Genomic DNA, 22,193 nt, shown 5'->3' on the forward strand with positions numbered 1-22,193 from the left:
CGGGTGCGCCTGCGTGTGCCTTCGGGACTAGTGTTGGCTTCTGTGTTCTCGAGGGTACGGGAAGGTTTTTCGCTACTTCCCGCATTATTGGAACGTCTGTCGGCTCCTCTTCCTTGTCGCCCTGTTGGGCTACTTGTCGCCCTGTTGGGCTACTTGTCGCCCTGTTGGGCTACTTGTCGCCCTGTTGGGCTACTTGTCGCCCTGTTGGGCTACTTGTCGCCCTGTTGGGCTGCGTGTCGCCCGGTTGGGCTGCTTGTCGCCCGGTTGGGCTGCTTGTCGCCCGGTTGGGCTGCTTGTCGCCCGGTTGGGCTGCTTGTCGCCTGGTTGGGTTCCTTTTTGCGCTCTTTGCTTCTTTGGCCGGTTTTATTGTTCCTGCTTCCTCTTTTGGCTACTTTTCTCGTGCAGTAGTCCTGGCTGGCGTCTTCCCACAGAGAGGGTGTGCGGTTCGGCCAGCGTGTTATGCGCATGCGCCGTGGAGTTTGTTTTGGTCTGGGCGGTGTTTCAGTGCTGGTGTTTTGCGCCCTTTTTGCTACAGTGCTTCGCCTCTCGTTCTTCTCCCTGGCTGCGGTATGTGCCCCTTCGCGCCAGGGGTGTCCTGGTTCCCAGTTGTGGGGAGGACACCGCGGTTTTCCCTGTGTCATGGGTGTGGACCGCCTCCTTCGCCTCTCCCTGCTCTCCTGCGGGTCCGGCGGGGTCCGGCTCTGGCGTCTTCACCTGGCGGTGCTCCCTGGTTCTTCTGGGCACGGTTGAGTCGTGTCAAGTTCGTGCCACCGTTCGCCAGGTGAGTTTATGCGGTCTGGCGTCTTTTGGCCGGGCGCTGGATGCAGAGTTGTTTATATACCTGTCTTTATTTAGGTATATTTTTGTACGACTGAGACCGTTCGCACACCAGTGACTGTCCCTTTTTCAACCCTTCCTGTCCCCCTTATGTGCATGTCCAACCCATGCTGGAGTCATTCAGGGGACCCTCCTTTTTTAATGTTGTGAGGTGTGGGGGTTGTAGGGTTGGTTCTGTACTCACCTGGTAAGGCTCCTGGCTGTGCTTGCAGGTTTTGAGCTCTGGCTCTTGGGTCCCCCCTATCTGGTAGAACTTGCGGGATAGTACCAGTGGAGTGTAGTGGTGCTATTGGCACATTTGGGGAACACTGTATTACCATCAGAGGTCTGTGCTTGTTACACGACCTACTTGCAAGCATAAGCCTTCTTGCTGGTTCGTCCGTGGACTTCCAGGGTGCACTAGCCTGTTTTCGTATGGCAGTTCCGGCCCGTCCTGGTTGTGATGGTATGTGGGCCGGTGGACTGCTCCTAGCAGCTGCCTGGTGGGCCACCCTCTGGCCGGTCTAGCCTGGCCTTGGGCCGGGCTTCAGGTGTAAAAGAGCTCCCAGTACCTCATCCAGCAGGTATCGAGCGGGGTTTCTCCGCCGTCGGTCGCCTGGTGCAGGTTTCTGGGCCTGCAGGGTTTTGTTGTGTCTCCGTTGGCCCTGTCTGGGGTCTGCCTGCTCCGTTCTCTGCCTTTGCAGAAGGGAGTTGCTATTTACATGTTGCAGTGGTGCCTGTTGCTGCTGCTGCACGTGTGCATTGGTACCGTGTTTCACGGTGGCGTGTCCTTGTTCCTGTGTCCGGTTGTGGAGTGGCACTTTGCTGCCGTTTTGTGCCTGGGGATTGCGTGGTTTTTTTTTCTGTCCCTGCCTGATTGTCCACCCCTGGTGGTTCTCCTGGGGTTTTTGTGCTTCTGCTCTTTCTTCCTGCTTCCTCTGCAGCAGGGATGTTCTGCGTGTGTTCTTAGGCGTTGGTCAGCCTGTGTCCTGTGATGTGCTTCTTTGTCTCGGTCTATTGCAGTTGTTCGTACCCCTTGGTTCGGGTACTGTTCTGGCGGCGACCCTTCCGCCTTCTTTGGTTTCCTAGCTTGCCCTGCCGGTTGTTTTTTTTTGGGGGTCTTGCGATGTCTCGCATCGGACCCGTCGTTTCTGAACTCCTGGCGGGCTTGCATGCTTTGGGGAGTTTTTCTGTTCGGCAGACGTTCCATCTCCTTGTGCCGCCTGGGTTTCGGTGGTCGCGCCCGAGATCTTCCCGCGGCTCCGCCTTTTTCCTGGGCTCGGAGGGGCCTTGTCGGGGCTGCTTATGTTCTGCCTTGCGGTCTCACCTCCGGTTGGTGGTCGGGTGGCTTCGTGGTAGGTGTCCCACCTGCGTGCTTCTCTTGGCGGCAGTATGGGGTATTTTGGCGGTCCTTCCTTTTCCTGTCCCTTCTTAGGTGGTTACTCTTGTTAGCTTGGTTTACTCTCGGCTTGGTTTTCTGGTGGGGGTTGGGGGCCGTCGTCTTGCCACATACTGTCTCCTCTTTTCGTGCAGCGCGGGCAGAGCCGCTTCAGCTTGCTTTCGGTCTTGGTGTTGCTTCTGCACCGTTAGTCAGCTGTCTTGTGCGTCGTTTCACCTCCGGCCTGTTCGTGCGCCGCTTGCACCATCCTGGTCTCTGGTCAGCGTGCTCTGTCTTCTCCTCGGTTGGTAGTGCCCCTTCGGTTCCGGTGTGTTTTTTCGTCGGCTCTTTCCTTTGGGCCTTTGCCTCTGGGGGTCGCGTCGCTGAGTTTTCTTGCTCCTTCGGTTTTAGCGTTTTGGTTGTTTGGTGGCAGCAGTCTCCATCTTTTCTGGCGCGGGGTGGGGCTGCTGCATTCTGGAGGGGTCCAGGGTTTGTTGGTGCTTCGTTGGTCGGGCCGGGGGTGTGTCGTTTTTGTGTTCAGTGGCGGCCCTTCGCTGTTCTTTGCGTGCCACGGCGTTTGGGTCCGGAGCGCGTTTTGCGTTGATCCGGTTCTGTTCTTCCTGGTTCGTGGGTGATAGTGTCCCGGGTGGTCAGCCGTGTTCTTGCGGCTAAGCTGCCTGTGTTCTTCACTCATGCCTGTGGCGTTCGTGGCTTCGCTGCTCTCGCTGCCGTCTGGGTGACGTGGCCTTGCGGTCTTTCGGGCATGGATTTTTGGTGTTCGTGCAGGGGCCTTGCTGCTCATGGTTCTCGTGTTGTTCCTGGGATTTTCGGGGCTGTGGTGCCTTGGGTTGGCGTTTGCTGCCGGTTGTCTCGCCTCTTTGGGGGGTGCGTGGTGTCCGCCTCCCGGTTCTGTCCCTTGACCTTCCTCTGTGTGTAGTTAGCTCCGGGGAGCCGACGGGGCTCCCCCCAGAAAAGCAGCGTTGAATGTAATGAAACGCCATTTTCTGGGTGAGACCCGGAGGCTCCCCGGCAACCCTCCCTCCCTCCGGTCGGCGTTTTTCGTGTGTTTTGACATCCAGCCTCAGAACTGATGGGTGGATAGCCGGCGTGGGAGGTCTGGGGCTCCCCCTTCCCCCTCCCGGGGAGGGGGGAGCTGCGCAGACAGCGGCGCGTTGACGTATGACGTCATACTAGTTTCCTTGTTTTCTGTTGAAGAGTTCTATCCACTAGTTCGGCTTTAGGTAGCAATTTTCACCAGAATAGGGGTTTGTTTTGGAATGCTTGCCTTTCTGGATGCTTGACCCAGTCGATGGCAGACATAGAATGCTTCCAACCACACGGGGGTTTCTATAGGCCATTGCTCCCCTTGCCTCTCTGAGGGGGCCAGGTTCTGGCTCGTGGTCACCGGTAGGCCCTAGAACTCCATACACATGACTGATGCCAAAGTCTGACATTAGCATATCAGCCGGTAAAGCTCCGGGGAGCCTCCGGGTCTCACCCAGAAAATGGCGTTTCATTACATTCAACGCTGGTTTTTTTAAAACAACGCTGTTTGTCTGTAATTGTCTGTAATAATTTGTAATTGTATTTGTGCTGCTTTTTCAGCCATGTTCCCCCTCTTTTATCTCTATTTTTATTTGTTCTCAACACATTTTATTCTTTATACCCATTAGTATTAAGCTTTAGTCATTAATGTTTTTCCTGCCCAAAACGCTTTGCGTAATAGTGGCTTTAGGCATTGTATGTACTAGCTCTATCTATTAATCCAACAAACTTTGTAAAATCTCTTGTATGTACCTTACCTAAATAAACGTTTATTTATTTATTTATTTATTATAAGTATCTACATTTGTGTTCACAATAGTGAACCACTAAGCTAGTATGGTGAGCAAAACAAGAGTGGCTGCCACATGCTGACGCTACCTCGATTCCCTCCCTCCCTCACCAAAATTCCACCTCCCACAATACTACACACAGCGCTAATTATCACCACAATCCTGGTCACTAAATCCTGTAAATGAATAATCGATCACACATTTATTTTGTAAAGGAACGTATGAAGTCATTTGAAGATTCCTAGATGGACGAAATAATGCTGTGGTGCTGTGGCTAGCGCTGTGAACATCTTGAAGAGCATTGATTCACTTACATTTGAACATTGTACACAGTCATTATCACACTCAGGCTCTTCTGTAATACTATCATGGCTAAATAATACCAGTTACATATATATTTTGACATTATTCGGCGATGCTGTGGTCACAAGCTGAACAGCAGTGCTGTGAGCTCATGCTGCTTGCGCCAGCCTTGGTTGCTCACTCAATACTGAGGCTCTTACACCCAGGAATGTTGCCCACAATTTTTTTTTTAAATGGCATCTGTTTACAAAAGAGCCCTGAGGAAGCTGATGTGACCCCCATGTATCCGCGGGAGTTTTGAATCATACGCTATACCTATAAGATCCCTGAGGTGTGTTACGCACCACCCGTCGAGCGCCTACAAGCGCGTTGCGCAGTGCAGTGGTTAAGCATCTCGTCTTCCTCAGAGAGCAGAACTTCCATATCTGAATTCATAGCTCTTTTATAAAGCCTTTTGAGAGCATTGATAAGCCCTTAATCCATGGGCTGTATTACAGATGTAGTGTTTGGTGGTAAAGCCATACATGTTATTTTGCCATCAGGCGATGTTAATTTAGCAATGGGGTGAGCTGGGGCATTATCAGTCAACAGCATTACCTTTACCTCAGTAGGATGAATTCTACACTCTGAATTCTACATCTGCTGCTTTTTTTACTTCTTTACAAGTGATTCTGGAACCAATCTTCAAAAATAATCTGTGTGAACCAGGCATTTTTTGTGTTGTAGTAGATGACAGGTAATCTGTTCATGCAGTTTTTCAGTGCTCTGAGGTTGGCAGATTTCCCAACAATTGCGTACTTTGTTTGGTGACTGCCATCTGCGTTAGAGCACAATAATGCTGAAATTCTTTCCTTCTTTATCTTGCAACCAGGAATACTCTTCTCAAGCCTGAAGGCCAAAGTGTTTCTTTGAAGTCATTTCCAGTTAAAGCCTGTTACATCTGCATTGTACACTTAAAACCAGCTTAGATTATTAGATATCATGTGCTGAGAAAGTTTATGCTTATATGCATTAGCACTTCCAACATCTGCACTTAATGCATCGCCACAAATTTTCTTGTTAATGATGCCATACCTCTCTTTAAATCGACATACTTATTCAATGCTAGCCTTGAAATTGTCTATGTTTAACTTTACAGCAAGTCTTTCAGCTGCATTTCTAATAGAATCAACTGAAACAGCAATTCCTTTCGTACCATGCTGTGTAAACCATTTAAATACAGACGAGTCCAAATCCGTATACTTAGCAGGCCTCAATTTTTTCTGTTGCCTATTGTATCAGTTTGAGCAAAGAATTTCTTAATATTATCCTTCTGCTTTTTTATATCACAAACTGTAGCTTTACCGATGTTGAATTCTTGGGCGAGTCGAGTGACAGAGTATCCATGCTCTACTTTCTCTATCAAGTCAACTTTCTAATCAATTGACAAATATTTTCTCTTTTGTTTTATACCTTTAATACCATGAATGCTGCTCTGAGACATCTTGACAGATTAACCCTTCAATTGCGCATCGCATCATATGATGCTTTGACCGACTTGCAGTAAATTGCGCATCGCATCATGTGATGCTTTGGAGTACTACGCAAGATTTAAACGGCCCGCGGATACACGGGGTTCACCAGACCTTCATCAGGGCTCTTGTAAACAGACGCCATTTTAAAAAAAAATCGTGGGCCAAACTCCCGGGTGTTAGGGGCCTCAGTATTGAGTCAGCTACCAAGCCTGACGCACGCAGCATGAACTCACAACACTGCTGTTCAGCTTGTGACCACAGCATCGCCTAAAAATGCCATAATATACTTGTTCATGCTATTATGTAGCGATGATATTACAGAAGACCCCAGACAGTGATAAAACTGACCAGGGTTCTGATAATAGCAAGATTGTGGTGATATTTGGCGCTGTGCGCCATGGAGGGAGGAGTAATGCTGTGGGAGGGAGGATGGTGGCGTTGTCTTTTGAGTGTGTGTGGCCACCTTTTATTGACTGCACTCACCATACCAGCTTAGTGGTTCGCTATGACCACAAATGTAGATACTTATATGTAACGTGTGTATAGTGTGAGATAACAGCGAGAGTAGGAGGTTGGGAGCCGCCATTTTGGTGAGGGTGGAGCGTCGTCTGCAGGACTTATCATGTTGTTTACTGATGACCACGATGGTCTTTGGGCACCATACCAGTTTACTTGTACAAGTATGGTGAATAAAACTGGTAGATATTTATATATAATGTGTGTATATATAGCGTAATAACACCACACAGTATTGTTGTAGGAGAAATATTAGTGCGTCTGGCCTTGAGGGCGGCCGCCACCAGCTGACTGTGTGAGAAGCTATGTCTCTGTGACTTTACTCACCATACAAACTTAGATGTACAGTTATGGTGAACAAAACATGTAAATACTTATATATAACGTTTGTATATAAAAGCAAAAACAGTATGGTGGGTGGAGAATGGTGGCAAGTCAGGTGAGGTGAGGTGAGGGAGGGAGTGGCAGCCAGTGGCAGCCAGTCACTGCCTGCCACTGCCACTCAGCATACCAACTTAGTGGTTTGTCATGGTGAACAAAACATGCAGATACTTATATATAACCTGTGTATATAGTGTAATAACCGACAAAGTATTTGTTCACTGTTTGATGAACCTAATTGAGTCAACAATATGCACACCATATTTTTGAGTACAGCGATGATTCACTCATTTTATTATATAAATATATCACACTACACACTATTGAATAATATTACAGCAAAAAAAACAATCAGAGACATTGAAATAATTAGGTAATTATCTCTTTGTGGAAACTCTGGCCTGACAGCTGGCGATCAACAGACCGCCTGGGACGCACGCTCAGTCAGCGCCTGATTTTTGCCACACTTCCCCGCCCTATAGTGGGCAATATATGCCACTTACAATTTTTTTATTATTTTTACCGTGATCAGTGAACACAAATTAACAGGTTAGGAAGAATAAATAATTTTTTTTTTTTTTTTGGTATGCGCCTGTGGGTGTCAAATGGTATATAGCTATGCGCCATTTAAGGGTTAAATGAGTTCAAACAGTAAAAATTGTTCAAATTTATCACGAAAATCCATCGCGCGTGAACCCGACGTTTTTACCCCAGGAAGAGGAGAAGCACATGGTGCCAGCCATCTCATCCAGGCCCAATGCGTTGACATGACCTGTGCTTATTTTATAGGCATACTCAAAATTTAATGTACATGTTACAAGTTATCAAATGACTGTTGCAATTTGTTTTATTTAAAATATTATTCTAATAGGATTGTAGAACAGACAACTGTGCACATTATTTGTAAAAATGGTGAGAATTGGTCAGAAACGGAATTTTTTGAAGCTGACTCAATGTTTTAGAGATAACTGAAGTTAAAGTTATCGACAATGAATAAGGTAGTTCTAATTCATTAATTTACTTATATGTTTTAATAAACGTTGTTTGGCATTCGTACTCGAATATGTGAAAGTTGTAGGTCAATATGTGTTGGAATGATGTCAAGAAAAAATACCCCCCCCCCCAAAAAAAAAAACAGCTAAATACTGTATAGGGAAAATTATAATGATTTAGGGGATAAAAATGTATATAGTGGCACCTCGATTAACGAGTTTAACCCTTTCTGGCACCGAGCTCGTTATTTGGAAACTCGTCTTTAGAAACAAATTTCCCCATATAAAATAAAGGAAATAAATTTAATCCGTTCCACTCACAAAAATATCCATACTTGTATGACATTTTATAATGTAAATATAATACTGCACATGTATTTATGAATGTTTTGTTGTACTATTTTCATGTTTACCTTATGAAGAGTCGTTGCTTGCTTGAATGAGACGATGGGGAGGTGGGAAGGAGGAGAGGGGTTATGGTGTGGAAGGAGAATCCACCTCTGAATCAGGGGGGCTCTCTCGGGAATTTCTCCCCACTGGGACCGGATTGTGGTTCACTATCACTGGCTCTTCTTTTCTCTACTTTTCCAAAGAACGTATCTATTGACAATTGCTCTTGTCTTTGTTTTAGGATGTTCCTAAAACGAGTCACCAAATTATCATTAAACATGTTCACACACAAGGTTGTCACTGCTTTATCAGGGCAGCTTTTCCAAGAATGCGGTTACCTTTTCAAACATTCCCAACACTTCACTGATCTCACTGGAAGAGGCAGCATCCTCCCTTACCTCCTCATCCCCTTACTAATGGTGCAAATTGTTGATGAGGATCTGCCATACTCCCTTGTGAGATCAGCCGCACAGACACCACGCTCATGCTTTGCTATAATTTCCTTCTTCAAATCCATAGTAATTGTGTGTTTCTTCCTCTTGACAAGACTATCTTTAACAAGCAGCTTCTTTGGCGACATCTTGCGTTACAAATTGTTGTCACAAAACCACAAAATACCGAAAGAAAAGCGCAAATAAATGCAGAGGGATGCTTGTCATGCGCGATACAACAACAACACTGGTGTCGGAGGCGTCCGAGAATTTGTGAGAACCCGCGAGACGCTAGGAAGCACCATGTGGTTTTGCTCGTTAATAGAGGTGAAGCTCGTCAATAGAGACAAATTTGCTGTGAGTGGCTCACTCGTTACTCAAAATGATCTTAGATACAGCCGCTCGTTAATCGAGGTGCTACTGTACTTTATAAAAGTGATAAAGCCCTGATCATCAAAACCGCCTAAAGAGACAAAGAAAATAGAATTTGAAATCTGTGAAAAACTCAGTAAAAAAAAATTCAAAGTCCCAAGTTCTGCCAGTTGTGACTGATTTATTGGGTGACCAATTTCATTCTATCTTGACATAGTTAGGGATGGGTATGCACTCTCCAGGATGTAGAGGTTACATCAAAATGAGATAATAAACAAAGGAGATAAAAAATATATATATTTTTTGGATATTGGTGACAGTAACAGATATTAACATTAGGCAATACATTTTTATGATATTTAACAAAATAGAGCATGATAACATACTCATTATTATTGGTATTATGATGTATTACTCAGCAATGCAATACAGGCACCAGCTGCATATCCACTTTGTCGATACTTCTTGCTACTATTCTTCTTCTTTGTACATTGTACAAGTGCTTGCATCCCTTTATTACTGCATTATCCCTCAGTTCCAGTTAATAGGAGCTGTTCTCCTTATCAACAAAATGTTCTCCTTTTTAAAAAAAATTGTCTAAAATATATTTTTGAAAATATTAGGATGAAACTTGCATGACGCTTATGCCAATAAGTTGGAGATTTGTCTAACATTTAATATTAATTTTCACATAATTCAAATATTTTTGGCCCAGCCCCCATTTACAGCATTTACAGGTTAATGCACATGGTTTGTATTACGTAGGCTGTTAGAGAGGGAGGGGAGGCAGCCGAGAACCCGCCCATACCCCTTCCCCTTTCCTGCCCCACCCTCCTTACTCCTGTCCACCCTCCATACTCCTGTCCACCCTCTTTACTCCTGTCCACCCTCCTTACTCCTGCCCACCCTCCTTACTCCTGCCTACCCTCCTTACTCCTGCCTACCCTCCTTACTCCTGCCCCCCCTCCTTACTCCTGCCCACCCTCCATACTCCTGCCCACCCTCCTTACTCCTGCCCACCCTCCTTACTCCTGCCCACCCTCCTTACTCCTACCCACCCTCCTTACTCCTGCCCACCCTCCTTACTCCTGCCCACCCTCCTTACTCCTGCCCACCCTCCTTACTCCTACCCACCCTCCTTACTCCTACCCACCCTCCTTACTCCTACCCACCCTCCTTACTCCTGGCCACCCTCCTTACTCCTGCCCACCCTCCTTACTCCTACCCACCCTCCTTACTCCTGCCCACCCTCCTTACTCCTACCCACCCTCCTTTCTCCGGCCTACCCTCCTTACTCCTGCCCACCCTCCTTACTCCTACCCACCCTCCTTACTCCTGCCCACCCTCCTTACTCCTGCCCACCCTCCTTACTCCTGCCCACCCTCCTTACTCCTGCCCACCCTCCTTACTCCTGCCCACCCTCCTTACTCCTGCCCACCCTCCTTACTCCTACCCACCCTCCTTACTCCTACCCACCCTCCTTTCTCTGGCCTACCCTCCTTACTCCTGGCCACTCTCCTTACTTTTGCTCAAAGTACAATACCTAAAAAATATTAAATTTTTCAAAAAATTTACTATGTTTTGGTGGGAAAAATTTAGTCATAGAAACCTTAAATTTGTTTTATTTTGCCTAATAGGTAATACTGCTTCCATCTCTGCTCGGCTACCAAGGACGATAGCAAACACAACTTCTGCCCATTAATGATGGTAAGGACAATTTTATTCTTACTGTACTACCAGTGTGTGTATCATATTGTTATTAACTAGTGATGGTAAGTATATTTATTATGTTGTCATTAACTAGTGATGCTGAGTGTATTAACCCTTTAAGTGCGCAACTCATCATATGATGGGTTGAGTGACTTGCAGTAACTTGCGCTCCACATCATATGATGCATTGGAGTACCGTGCAAGATTTGAAAGGCCCGCGAGTAGAGGGGACTCCCATACGCTGCTTAGGGGTTATAGTAAACAGACACCATTTTGTAAAAAAAAATCCAGCTCACGCTACCATCGCGTGGGAGGCATCAGTTACCCAGCAGCCACCATGTCGAGCGCACGGCCGAACGCTTATCGGGCACGCACCACGCAATCACTCGCCCAAGAGCAAATAACCAGTGAATTATTTTCTGATGGTGAGGAAAGTGATTTTGATAACTAATATTGATAAAGACTACACACAATTGACCGATGATAGTAGCACTGACAGTGAAAATGAGATACAGCCGCCTCCCATGGCGAGGCCTATATGCTCACCAATACCACTTAGCCCAGTGTCTACTCCAATTCACCCTCGACCACACAGTTCATGTGCTTATTTAGAGTCTGAGGATATTTTCGGTGACGAGTCAGAGGAAGGTGACTCATTTTCTGGTTTTAGTGAAGTGGAATCAGAACATAGTGTTACTGGGCCTGGTGCCAGTACCAGTGGTGTTACTGGGCAAGAATTTGTCGCGTCAGCAGCGTCTCGCCCAGCCAAGCGCCACCGCATGGAACAACATGAGGCACCAAGAGTAGTGTAGTGATGGTGATGTTCACGTGCTTCCACCTTATGTGCACGTAGTGGCCGTACTGTGCGTAGATGGGCTTCAGCTCCTGGTCCACGGTGTACATCGCTTCCTCGCCGTCGTGCCCCTGTTGCGTCTCGCAGGACACCAGGTGTACTAGCGTGGAGTGATGGTGCTGGTTTTATTCCTCGAATTCCTGCCTTTGACAATAAAGATGGGATTACCGAGCTTTTCCCTGATAATGGAGAGGATATGAGTAAATTAGATTATTTTACAGCATTCTATGATGAGCCGCTCATGGAATATATTGTACACCAAACGAACCTTCATGCGGCTCATCTCATTAGAAGAGAGATAACAGAATTTTCACAATTGCAACATTGGAAAACCACCAATGTAGGTGAAATGTATGTGTTTTTAGCAATATGTATGTTGATGAAGCACTGTGTCAAACACGCTATCACAGATTACTGGAGCAAAGATCTGACTATTCCAACACCTTTCTTAGGGAAATATATATCCCGAGATAGGTTTCAGATACTCCTCAGGTATCTGCATTTTGCATGTAATGAGGACCGGGCAGAGGATGATAGACTTTGGCGAGTGAGACTATATGAATGAAGTGATTGATAAGTTCAGAGATTTTTACGTACCAGCACAGAAGCTGGTGATTGATAAATCCCTTGTGCTTTTCAAAGGATATGTTTCATTCAAGCAGTATATTCCCTCCAAACGAAACAGATTTGGATTGAAATTCTTTGTACAGTACTGTGTGACTGTGAAACAGGATACGTGTTATACATGATTCTGTATTCAGCTAGCGATGTAGACATTCCCGGTAACAACGAACATGGTGTCTCGGGTAGTGTGGTGAAGTCACTGATGGCACCATGGACGAACAAGGGCCACATCTTATACACAGATAATTACTATACTAGTCTATTGCTAACTACGTTTTTGGTTGAAAATAGAACTGGATTGGTTGGCACAGTAAAGGCACGAAAGAGGGAAATGCCAGTGTTTGACGGTAGACTTGCAGTTGGTGAGTGCCAGCTACAGAAATGTGATCAAATACTCTCGGTTCGGTGGAAAGACAAGAGAGAAGTGAACATGCTGACAACCATTCATGAGGGTACAATGGTGAATAGTGGCAAGGTGAACTGTGTAACGAAAGAACCAGTATATAAGCCAGATTGTGTTCTTGACTATAATATCAACATGCGTTTGATTGATAAGGCTAACATGATGGTTGGCATGATCGAGTGTGTGCAGAAAACATTGAAATGGACGAAAAAAGTGTTTTTCCATCTTGTTGACATGAGCATGTTGAACTGCTATAATATGTATCTGGGGAAAACTGGACATAAACCTAGTTTCTGTGCATTTGCTTTTACACTTGCAGCACAGTTATTAGCAAAGTTTGGTCAAGATGTCCCTGGCATACAAAGACCAATCATGAACCCAGTGTTGCAGCATGCTGCAACACCAAGCTTGCTCACATGGAGGCCTTTCAGCAACACAGACTAAAACATTTGCCACCAGCTGGAAAGCGTGCAATTGGCCAACGTGAATGCCTAGTATGTAAAAACAACAAAAAGGAGAGAACAGAAACGTAAAGTGGTGCAAACATCGTGTGAAGCGTGTGCAGTGCCATTGTGTGCTGTCGACTGCTTCAACGACTACCACTCTCTCCAAGATTTCTAAATGTGCAATAATAGTGCAAAAACCTGTACATAGTGCATGCTTGTGTGTACATATAATAATGAACATTGTGATTACATAATATAATGGCGTAATGGAAAACATTTGTGTGCACATGTGTATACTCGATGTATGTAACATTTATTGACAATGACTGTGATGTAACATTATGTGCAACACAATTAGTGACTAATATTGCTAATAAAATAGGCCTAGACACTGTAAATAATGACGCAAAAATAAATTTGTGGCAACTCTGGTTGCTTGAAGACCGCACGCGACGCCTCTGGGACACACCGTGCATGAGCGATCATGCAGGGTGTGATGTCATCGCCCATCTTGTCGGCTCAATTACGTCGTCTGTAAGTTCAATTTAATTTTTTTTTCTCGTGGTCAGGGAACACGACTTAACAGGTTAGGAAGAAAAAATAATTTTTTTTTTTTTTGGTATGCACCTGTGGGTAACAAATGCTAAATAGCCCGGAGCCACACAAGGGTTATTCTTGGTGTTTTCATTACCCAGTAATGGTGAGTGTATTCATCATATTGGCATTACCCAGTGATGTTGATTGTATTAGTCATGGTATTAATAACCAGTTTTGTTGAGTGTATTAACCCTCTGAAATGCATTAGCGCCTAATTTCGCTCAGTCAAGCGGTGCACATAACACCTTAACCACTGCACTGTGCCAAACGACAAATGCTTTTCGCCATTAACTGTCCCCACCGACAAAAGTTTTTTTTTTCGTACTCGGTCAAAACACGCTCGCGGTAGGTTGGATACAAAATGAACTCTTGGGACCTCCAGTGAGAGGCAGCTTTCTTTGAAAAAAATTCCCAGAATGTCCTAGGGCTGCTGGCTGGGTTAGTATTGAGTAACCATGGGGTGGTGCACGTGCCTCTGGCTCCCAAACACCTGTCCGACGCAGTGTTGAAAGATTGCTCTCTGTCGGTGAAATTCAGACCTTATAGCTTGAAGAACATAAGGGTCATGATATTGATGAAGCTAGGTCATGATATTGATGAAGCAATAAGGACCTAACACAAAGGTCGGATGCAAGTGATACCGCACCTATTAGGACGACACAGCGAGCGTATCCAGTTGTAGCTGTGAACGCCACCCATGCCCACCTATGCCATCTCCAATTTATATAGGTGATACATAGATGAATCATTTTCTGGGTTCAGTGATGATGCATCTGATACAAGTAGCATAGATGAACAGTGTTAGCGGTTTCCATGGTGGTGTTTTCCATAGATATTTTCAAGATTAGCTGAATCTCTTCCAGAATGGCTGAATCTCTTCCAGATTGACTGACACTTGCCATAAATGACTGAATCTTCCAGTCAGGGACCTTACAAAGCAGTATTTTCAAGACTACCTTACACATTACAAGCTTGGCTACATACCACTTACAAGTACTAAAGCCAAGGGTGTACATGAGTGCGTTATTTGCAAGCACATAGAACAAAGAAACAGCGAAAATCTATGTACCTGGTGCAACGAGAGCGAAGTCGCGCTTTGTACCATGGACTACTTCATTGATTATTACTCACTTCTGAAGTACTGATTGTGTAATACAGTGTGTTAGTGTGTAAATAGTGTGTGAAACTATACATATTGTAATCTTAGTGAATTTTTAGCAAGTAATATTGCAACAATAAACATTGTGGATACATTACTGACACACAGTATCACAGTTCCATGGAACATTATGAACGTTCTGTTGTATACATATTGTAAATAACAAAAATATGCATCATATACAATAAAAAAAACTAATAAAACCGCATTGAAAATACATAGAACAAATAATTAAAAATATATTTGTGGCAACTCACAATGCTTGAATGGCCTGCACACTTGCTTCTGGGAGTTTCTGGTACGGGCGACCAGCCATGATGACGTCACAGCGCACCTTGTCCACGTCCCCACAGCCAAAGTAAGTGGAATTTTGTATTTATTTTTACATAGACATGTTCAGGGTTAAAAAAAACATTTTTGGGGGAACACTTGATTTCATGTGCACGGGGAATGTCACAATAAACTCAGCGCATCACAGTGGTTAAGGCACTCGTAGATATATTGTAGGGTTCAAAACTTGGGTACAAGATGGATTCCTGAGGTGTTTGCCAGCTTGAAAAAAATTCCCAGCATTCCCCACGGTTGTGGGCAGGCTCATATTCAAGGTAGGAACTATTTTGTATGTATCCATATTGAGCTCCCAGTCTCTAATTGGCCATGTTTTTGAGAAAACACTCTCTGATGTTGGAATACAGGGCATATTCCTTGAAGATGAGCATGCCAGGGATTTTGATAACTCAAATCTGGAAAAAGACCTAAGACAGGTGTTTGATACTAGTGATACGGATATTGAAGTGAACGATGTGGAGAGTGTGTACAGTACACAGCTCTCACAGCCCTGCCATGCCGGCCTAGGTCATCACCATCAGTGGAACAACACAAATGAATTTTTGTATGTTCTACTGAACATTTAGCGCCAAATGCAATTTGTTCGGATTATCCGGGAATGCTTTAGAGTAGGGTTCGTTAGAGTGAGGATGCACTGTAATTGAATAACTAATATGCTCACAATACTTTTTGAGTATAGCGATGGATCACATTTTATTATATAAATATATCACACTACACACTATTGAATAATATTACTCGAAAAAAAACAGAAAAAAAATCAAAGACATTGAAATAATTAAGTAATAATATTTTTGTGGCAACTCCCGCCTGACAGCTCGGGTGGAGCTGACTGCCTCCGATGATTACTCTGTCAACGCCTCACTTTTGCCAGACTTCCTCGCCCTATTGTGGTCAAAATATGTCACAAATTATTTTCTATTTTTCCCATGATCAGGAAACACACATGAATACTTTTATAAGACGTGTTGCAGGCTAAAATCGCAAGAGAGCAGCCCAAGGGTTAACAAAAACCAACTAATAATATCAGGGGTTTCGCGGCCTGATGAGGGTATCGACATCATAAAACCAAAACACGCTGAGTCCCTGATGAAGGTAATGCCATCATCAATTAATGCATTTTTAAAAATCCCATTTATTGTCCGAATATTATGGGACTGGTTTTAAATGTGCCCCTTTATATTGTGAACAGTTTGATAGCAAAATGAATGACGTAGCATGAAAATTGAGGTTAGAAAGCTGAAAAGAGTACAGTTCATCCTCACTAACGAACCCCGTTCTAGCGAATTCCCAGAAGATCCGAACAAATTGAATTAGGTACTAAATGTTCAGTGGAACATACAAATGTTTGATTAAGCGAAGATTGTTCATCCAAGCAGTCACCGAGACCGAGTGTCGGAGGTGGCTGTCATCATCTATGATTCGCCAAAGTGTAAACCGTTATACAGTGTTTTATTATGCTTACCCATTGTTTCTAGGGATAAATGGTTGAAGGATGATAAAATGGTATCAAGGGTCATTGGTGAGAGTTGTTGTCAGGGGGGCAAGTGGTGTCAGTAGTTAGGGTTTATTGTTAGGGGGGGGGCAGGTGGTGTAAGTTATTCTCATGGAAGGCAGGTTGTCAGTGGTGTAAGTTGTCAGGGAAGCTGGAGTAATAGTGGTGTCAGGGGAGGCTGGTTGTGTCAGTGGTGGAAGTTGTCAGGGAAGATGGAGTAACAGTGGTGTCAGGGGAGGCAGGTTGTGTCAGTGGAGAGCTCTGGCTCGAGTTATCATGTAAATGGCAACACGTGGCTGGCGCCTCCATGCTCCACCTTGATAGTTCACTCACTGTCTGCTTTTCACCAAATTAGCTGAGAAAATGTTACCATTTCAGTTGTTTGTAACACAAAGCTCTATCATATTCCATAGTCAAATTGAACAATTTATAATAAATTGTGGTGTCAGTGGTGAGAGGATGTATTGGGGGTGGAAAGGCGTCAGAGAAGGAGGGTGAGTAGAGACACCAGCTGACTGCTGCAGCACTTGCCTGCCTCGATACTAAGCTCACTTGCTGCTTTTGACAAAATTAGGAGAGAAAATTTTACCATTTCAGTGGCTTTGTAATGTATCGCTCTACCACATTCCGTAGTCAAAATGAAGAATTCATAATAAAGTGTGGGGTTAGTGGTGAGGGGATGTATTGGGGGGGGGATGGAGGGGTAAGGAGGCGGCTAGCCTCTATGCAGTCAACATTGGGTCGAGTTTCGTCGAGGTCTGGGTTCAAGGTCTGGCCTGAGGCCTGGTCTGGCCCAAGACCTGTCAGTCTGGCTGCCACCCTCCCCCCCTCACTCCTATACCACCAACATGCTACAACCCCTCCCCCCTCCCCTCCCGCACCTGACTACCAGCGGCCGGCCCTGACCCTCCTTCCCCTACCACTGGTGGCCCGCCAACCACCCCTCCTCTTCAGTTTGTTGAGAAAATTATGTGATTTTGCTTTTTTGGATTCAATAATGCTCATATATGTAGAATTTTTAATCCAAATTGTTTATAAGTGATTGTTCTATCAAATGCCATAGTGAAAATGAAGACTTCATAATAAATGAATTGTTTATGAATATTTATATAGACTGATACAGTTGGCTTATGGAAATCCTGGCCAATACATCATATTTGCAGCCACCAATAACAGTCACATAGTTTTGATTTTAATATGGAATTGTTTACCATTGATTGTTCTATCATGTGCCATGTTCAAAATGATAAATACATAATAAATAGATTTTCTGTGATTTTTTGTTTTGTTGATAGTGGATGTAGGACCTTTGTTATTTTCACATGAAGGGGAGGGACAGCCTGGGGCTGACGGGTAGAACGAATTCCACAGTGAAACGAATCGGCCTCGCCTCATATAACTGCCTACGCCTCAGTTCGAGTGAGGTCACACTGTATAAACATTTGAGTATGGTTTGTGCGCTCACGGCCAATGCTCAGCCTTCGTTGCAGTGTGTGCCAGGTCGCTTGCCAGGCCAGCAAAAGAGTTAATCTTCCTTGGAGATTTCAATTTCCCGAGTCTAAGATGGAGAATGGCAAACACAAATATCATAGCAGGGAATGACTCGGGAAATAACCAACCACAGGTCAGAGAACTTTTGAGATTCTGTGACAAATTCTCGCTCAATCAACAGATTACAGAACCAACTAGGAACGAAAACACACTAGACTTGTTTTCTAGGGTGTTTTTGTTGTTTTCTAGTTTTCTAGACTTGTTTTCTAGTTCATCATTAGTTCACAAACAATGATGAGCTAATCAGAGACATCACAATCTCAGATACTTCATACTCAGACCATAAGCTCATTGAAGTGCAAACTAGCATAAATAACGGTAGTAGGTCTAAGAGACCCAACAAGCGAGAAGGAATATTCAATCAATCAATTTTAACAATAAGAGGATCGACTGGGTAAAAATAAATGTAGACCTTGCAACCATTCAATGGGAGACAGTCATAAACGACAAAACTCCCACACAGGGAATAGCTCAACTGACAGCTGAAGCTTACAAGGTTTGCTTGAAGCACGTGCCTGTGAGGAGGGGCAGAAAGAGGACCACTCTAGAAAGAGAACGCAGACAACTGTACAGGAGAAGGGAAAAAATAACAGAAATGCTTCGGCAGACACAACTATCACAAGCAAGAAAAATAAGCCTAAGCAGGGAGATCGAAGAAATAGAACAAACGTTGAAGCGATCATATGAGTCTGAGGAAATGGAATTGGAACAGAAAGCTATACAAAAGAGATAAGGAAAAATCCGAAATATTTTTTCACATACGCAAAATCAAAATAAAAAAACCTCTACCAGTATTGGACCGTTAATTACAAATGAAGGTACGTACACAGAGGACAACAAAGAGATTAGTGAAATTCTAAGAAGCCAGTATGAGGCTATGTTTAGCACACCAATAAACAACATGAAAGTTGATGACCCAGACAGTTTCTTTATGAATGACATTCAAGCTGCAGATAATATAACGGATATTACCACAAACTCGGAAAACTTTGAAAGAGAAATTGACAATATGCCTATGCACTCAGCTCCTGGGCCTGACTCATGGAATTCAATATTCATAAAGAAATGTAAAGTACCAGTAGCGAGAGCACTCAGCGTAATTTGGAGAAAGAGCCTGGATACAGGGGAGATACCAGCAGCACTTAAATCTGCAGATATAGCTCCGTTGCACAAGGGGGGGAGTAAAGCCTTGGCAAAAAATTATAGGCCAGTTGCACTAACATCACACATAATAAAAGTGTTTAAAACGTCTGTATATAGGGTAATAACACCACAAACAGTATTGTTGGGGGTGAAACTTTAGTGCGTCTGACCTTGAATGTGTGAAGGAAGCAGCCGTCACCTGACTGTGTGTAGCGACGTCTCTTAGTGCCTGAACTAACTATATCAACTTAGTTGTACAGTTGTGGTGAACAAAACATGTAGATACTTACATATAACATCTGTATATAGTGAATAAAAGCAAAAACAGTATTGTGGGAGGAGAATGTGGGTGAGGGAGGGAGGAAGTAGCAGCCAGAGGCGGGCTGCCACTGGTTGCCACTGCCACTCAGCATGCCAACTTAGTGGTTCGTTATGGTGAACACGAATGTAGATACTTATATGTAATGTCTGTATATAGTGAATAAAAGCAAAAACAGTATGGTGGGAGGAGAATGTGGGCGAGTGAGGTGTTGAGGGAGTGGGTGGCAGCGAGTGGCTGGCTGGTGTGTGGCGGTCACTCCTGGTTGCTTTTTGACTCATATTAGCGACTTAATGGTACGTTATGGTGAACAAAACATGCAGATACTTATATATAACCTGTGTATATAGTGTAATAATCGACAAAGTATTTGTTCACTGTTTGATGAACATAATAATTGAATCAACAATATGCACACCATATTTTTGAGTAACAGCGATGATTCACTCATTTTATTATATAAATATATCACACTACACACTATTGAATAATATTACAGCAAAAATACTATGAAAAATCAATCAGAGACATTGAAATAATTAGGTAATTATCTCTTTGTGGCCACTCCTGCCTGACAGCTGGCGAGCAACAGACCGCTTGGGACGCACGCTGAGTCAGCCCCTGTTTTTTGCCAGACTTCCCCGCCCTATAGCGGGCAATATATGCCACTTACGATATTTTTTATTATTTTTCCCATGATCAGAGAACACAAATTAACAGGTTTAAAAGAAAAAATAATTTTTTTTTGTATGCGCCTGTGGGTGACAAATGCTAAATAGCCTGGAGCCACACAGGGGTTAAACATAATACAGGGTACATAACACAATCAAATTTGCCCATAGTAGGTAAGCACCATGTAAAGAATTTGGGAATAATGATGTCTAACGACCTAATGTTTAGGGAGCATAACCAAGCAAATATTGCGTCAGCCAGAAAAATGATGGATTACGAGAACTTTCAAATCCAGGGATCCCATCACAATGGTTGTGCTCTTCAAATCACTTGTGTTGTCATGTCATGAGTACTGCTCAGTACTCACTTTACCCTTCAGAGCAGGAGAGATTGCAGAAATAGAGGGAATACAGAGAACATATACGGCATACATAGACCCGATAAAGCACCTAAATTATTGGGATCGTCTCAAAGCCCTCCAAATGTACTCACTAGAAAGACGACGAGAGAGATATCAAATAATATACATATGGAAAATACTAGAGGACCATGTTCCAAATCTACACTGTAAAATAACAACATACTGGAGTGAATGATATGAAAGAAAATGCACAATGAAACCAGTGAAGAGCAGGGGTGCCGTAGGCACAGAGAACACTGTATAAACATCAGTGGTCCGCGGTTGTTCAACATTCTCCTGGCAAGCATAAGAAATATTGCTGGGACAACCATGGACATCTTCAAGAGAAAACTAGATAGGTTTCTCCAAGGAGTGCTGGACCAACCTGGCTGTGGTGGGTATGTGGGCCGCTCCAAGCAACAGCCTGGTGGACCAAACTCTCACAAGTCAGAGTTTGAGGAGTAGAGAGTACTCCTCAAGTACTTCCAGTAGAGTAGAAGTAGGAGTAGAACAACTCCCAGAACCCCATCAAGCAGGTAAACCTGCCTCTAGATACAATGAAGATAAGCCTTAGGCTACACAATGAAACTTGTAAAAGCAACTGTATTGCTGCTGCCTCTAATATCAACTGGGAGTTTGAAATAGGTGACATAGTGAATATCAACCTTGCAGTGCAAACATTTCTTCACAAAACTTTTAGCCTTGCCTTAAGGCTACCTTGAGGTGTTTTCTGGGCTTAGCGTCCCCGCTGCCCGGTCATCGACCAGGCCTCCTCGTTGCTGGATTGGTCAACCAGGCTGTTGAATGCGGCTACTCGCAGCCTGATGTATAAATCACAGCCTGGTTAATCAGGTATCATTTGGAGGTGCTTATTGAGTTCTCTCTTGAACATTGTGAGGGGTCGGCCAGTTATGCCTCTTATATTTAGTGGAAGCGTGTTGAACAGTATCAGGCCTCTGATGTTGACAGAGTTCTCTCAGAGTACCTATTGAACCTCTGCTCTTCAACGGGGGTATTCTGCACATGCTGCCATACCTTCCGGTCTCAAATGATATTATTTCTGTGTGCAGATTTGGGACCAGCCCCTCTACTATTTTCCACGAGTAAATTACAGTAGTTGCATGTCTCTGCACCTTTTCCAGTTTGTTGATGTGCTGCTTAAGATATGGGCACCATACAACCACTGCATATTCCAGTTTTGGTCTGACAATAGTTGTGAATAATTTCTTTAGTATTTTGCCATCCATGTATTTAAAAGCAATTCTGAAGTTAGAAAGTGTAGCATTGGCTCTTCACACAATGTTCTTTATGTGGTCCTCAGGTGATAGCTTTTTATCTAGAACCACTTCTAGATCTCTTTCTTTATCCGAATTCTTTAAAGATTTCTCACATTTCATAGAGGTGTCTGAATATAAAGTGAAAAAAATGCCAAAGGAGCTAAGTAAGAACAAAGCATTTGGTCCAGATGGAGTTTCACCATGGGTTTTGAGAGAATGTGCACTTGAGCTCAGCATTCCACTTAACAGATTTTTCAGGCATCCCCGT

General features: G+C 44.1%; 1 protein-coding gene across 1 annotated transcript in view; it reads left to right on the forward strand.

Annotated features, from left to right (window-relative positions):
- The window catches only part of LOC138368788 (tripartite motif-containing protein 5-like), a 73,841-nt gene that overhangs the window by 26,399 nt on the left and 25,249 nt on the right, over positions 1-22,193 (forward strand). The window contains exon 2 of the mRNA XM_069331484.1: positions 10,566-10,635. Within this exon, the coding sequence (XP_069187585.1) occupies positions 10,630-10,635 (6 nt within the window). The 5' untranslated portion in view covers positions 10,566-10,629. The remainder of the gene's footprint in view (positions 1-10,565; positions 10,636-22,193) is intronic.

The sequence above is a fragment of the Procambarus clarkii genome, chromosome 26, assembly GCF_040958095.1.
Source record: "Procambarus clarkii isolate CNS0578487 chromosome 26, FALCON_Pclarkii_2.0, whole genome shotgun sequence".
Classification (NCBI taxonomy): domain Eukaryota; kingdom Metazoa; phylum Arthropoda; class Malacostraca; order Decapoda; family Cambaridae; genus Procambarus; species Procambarus clarkii.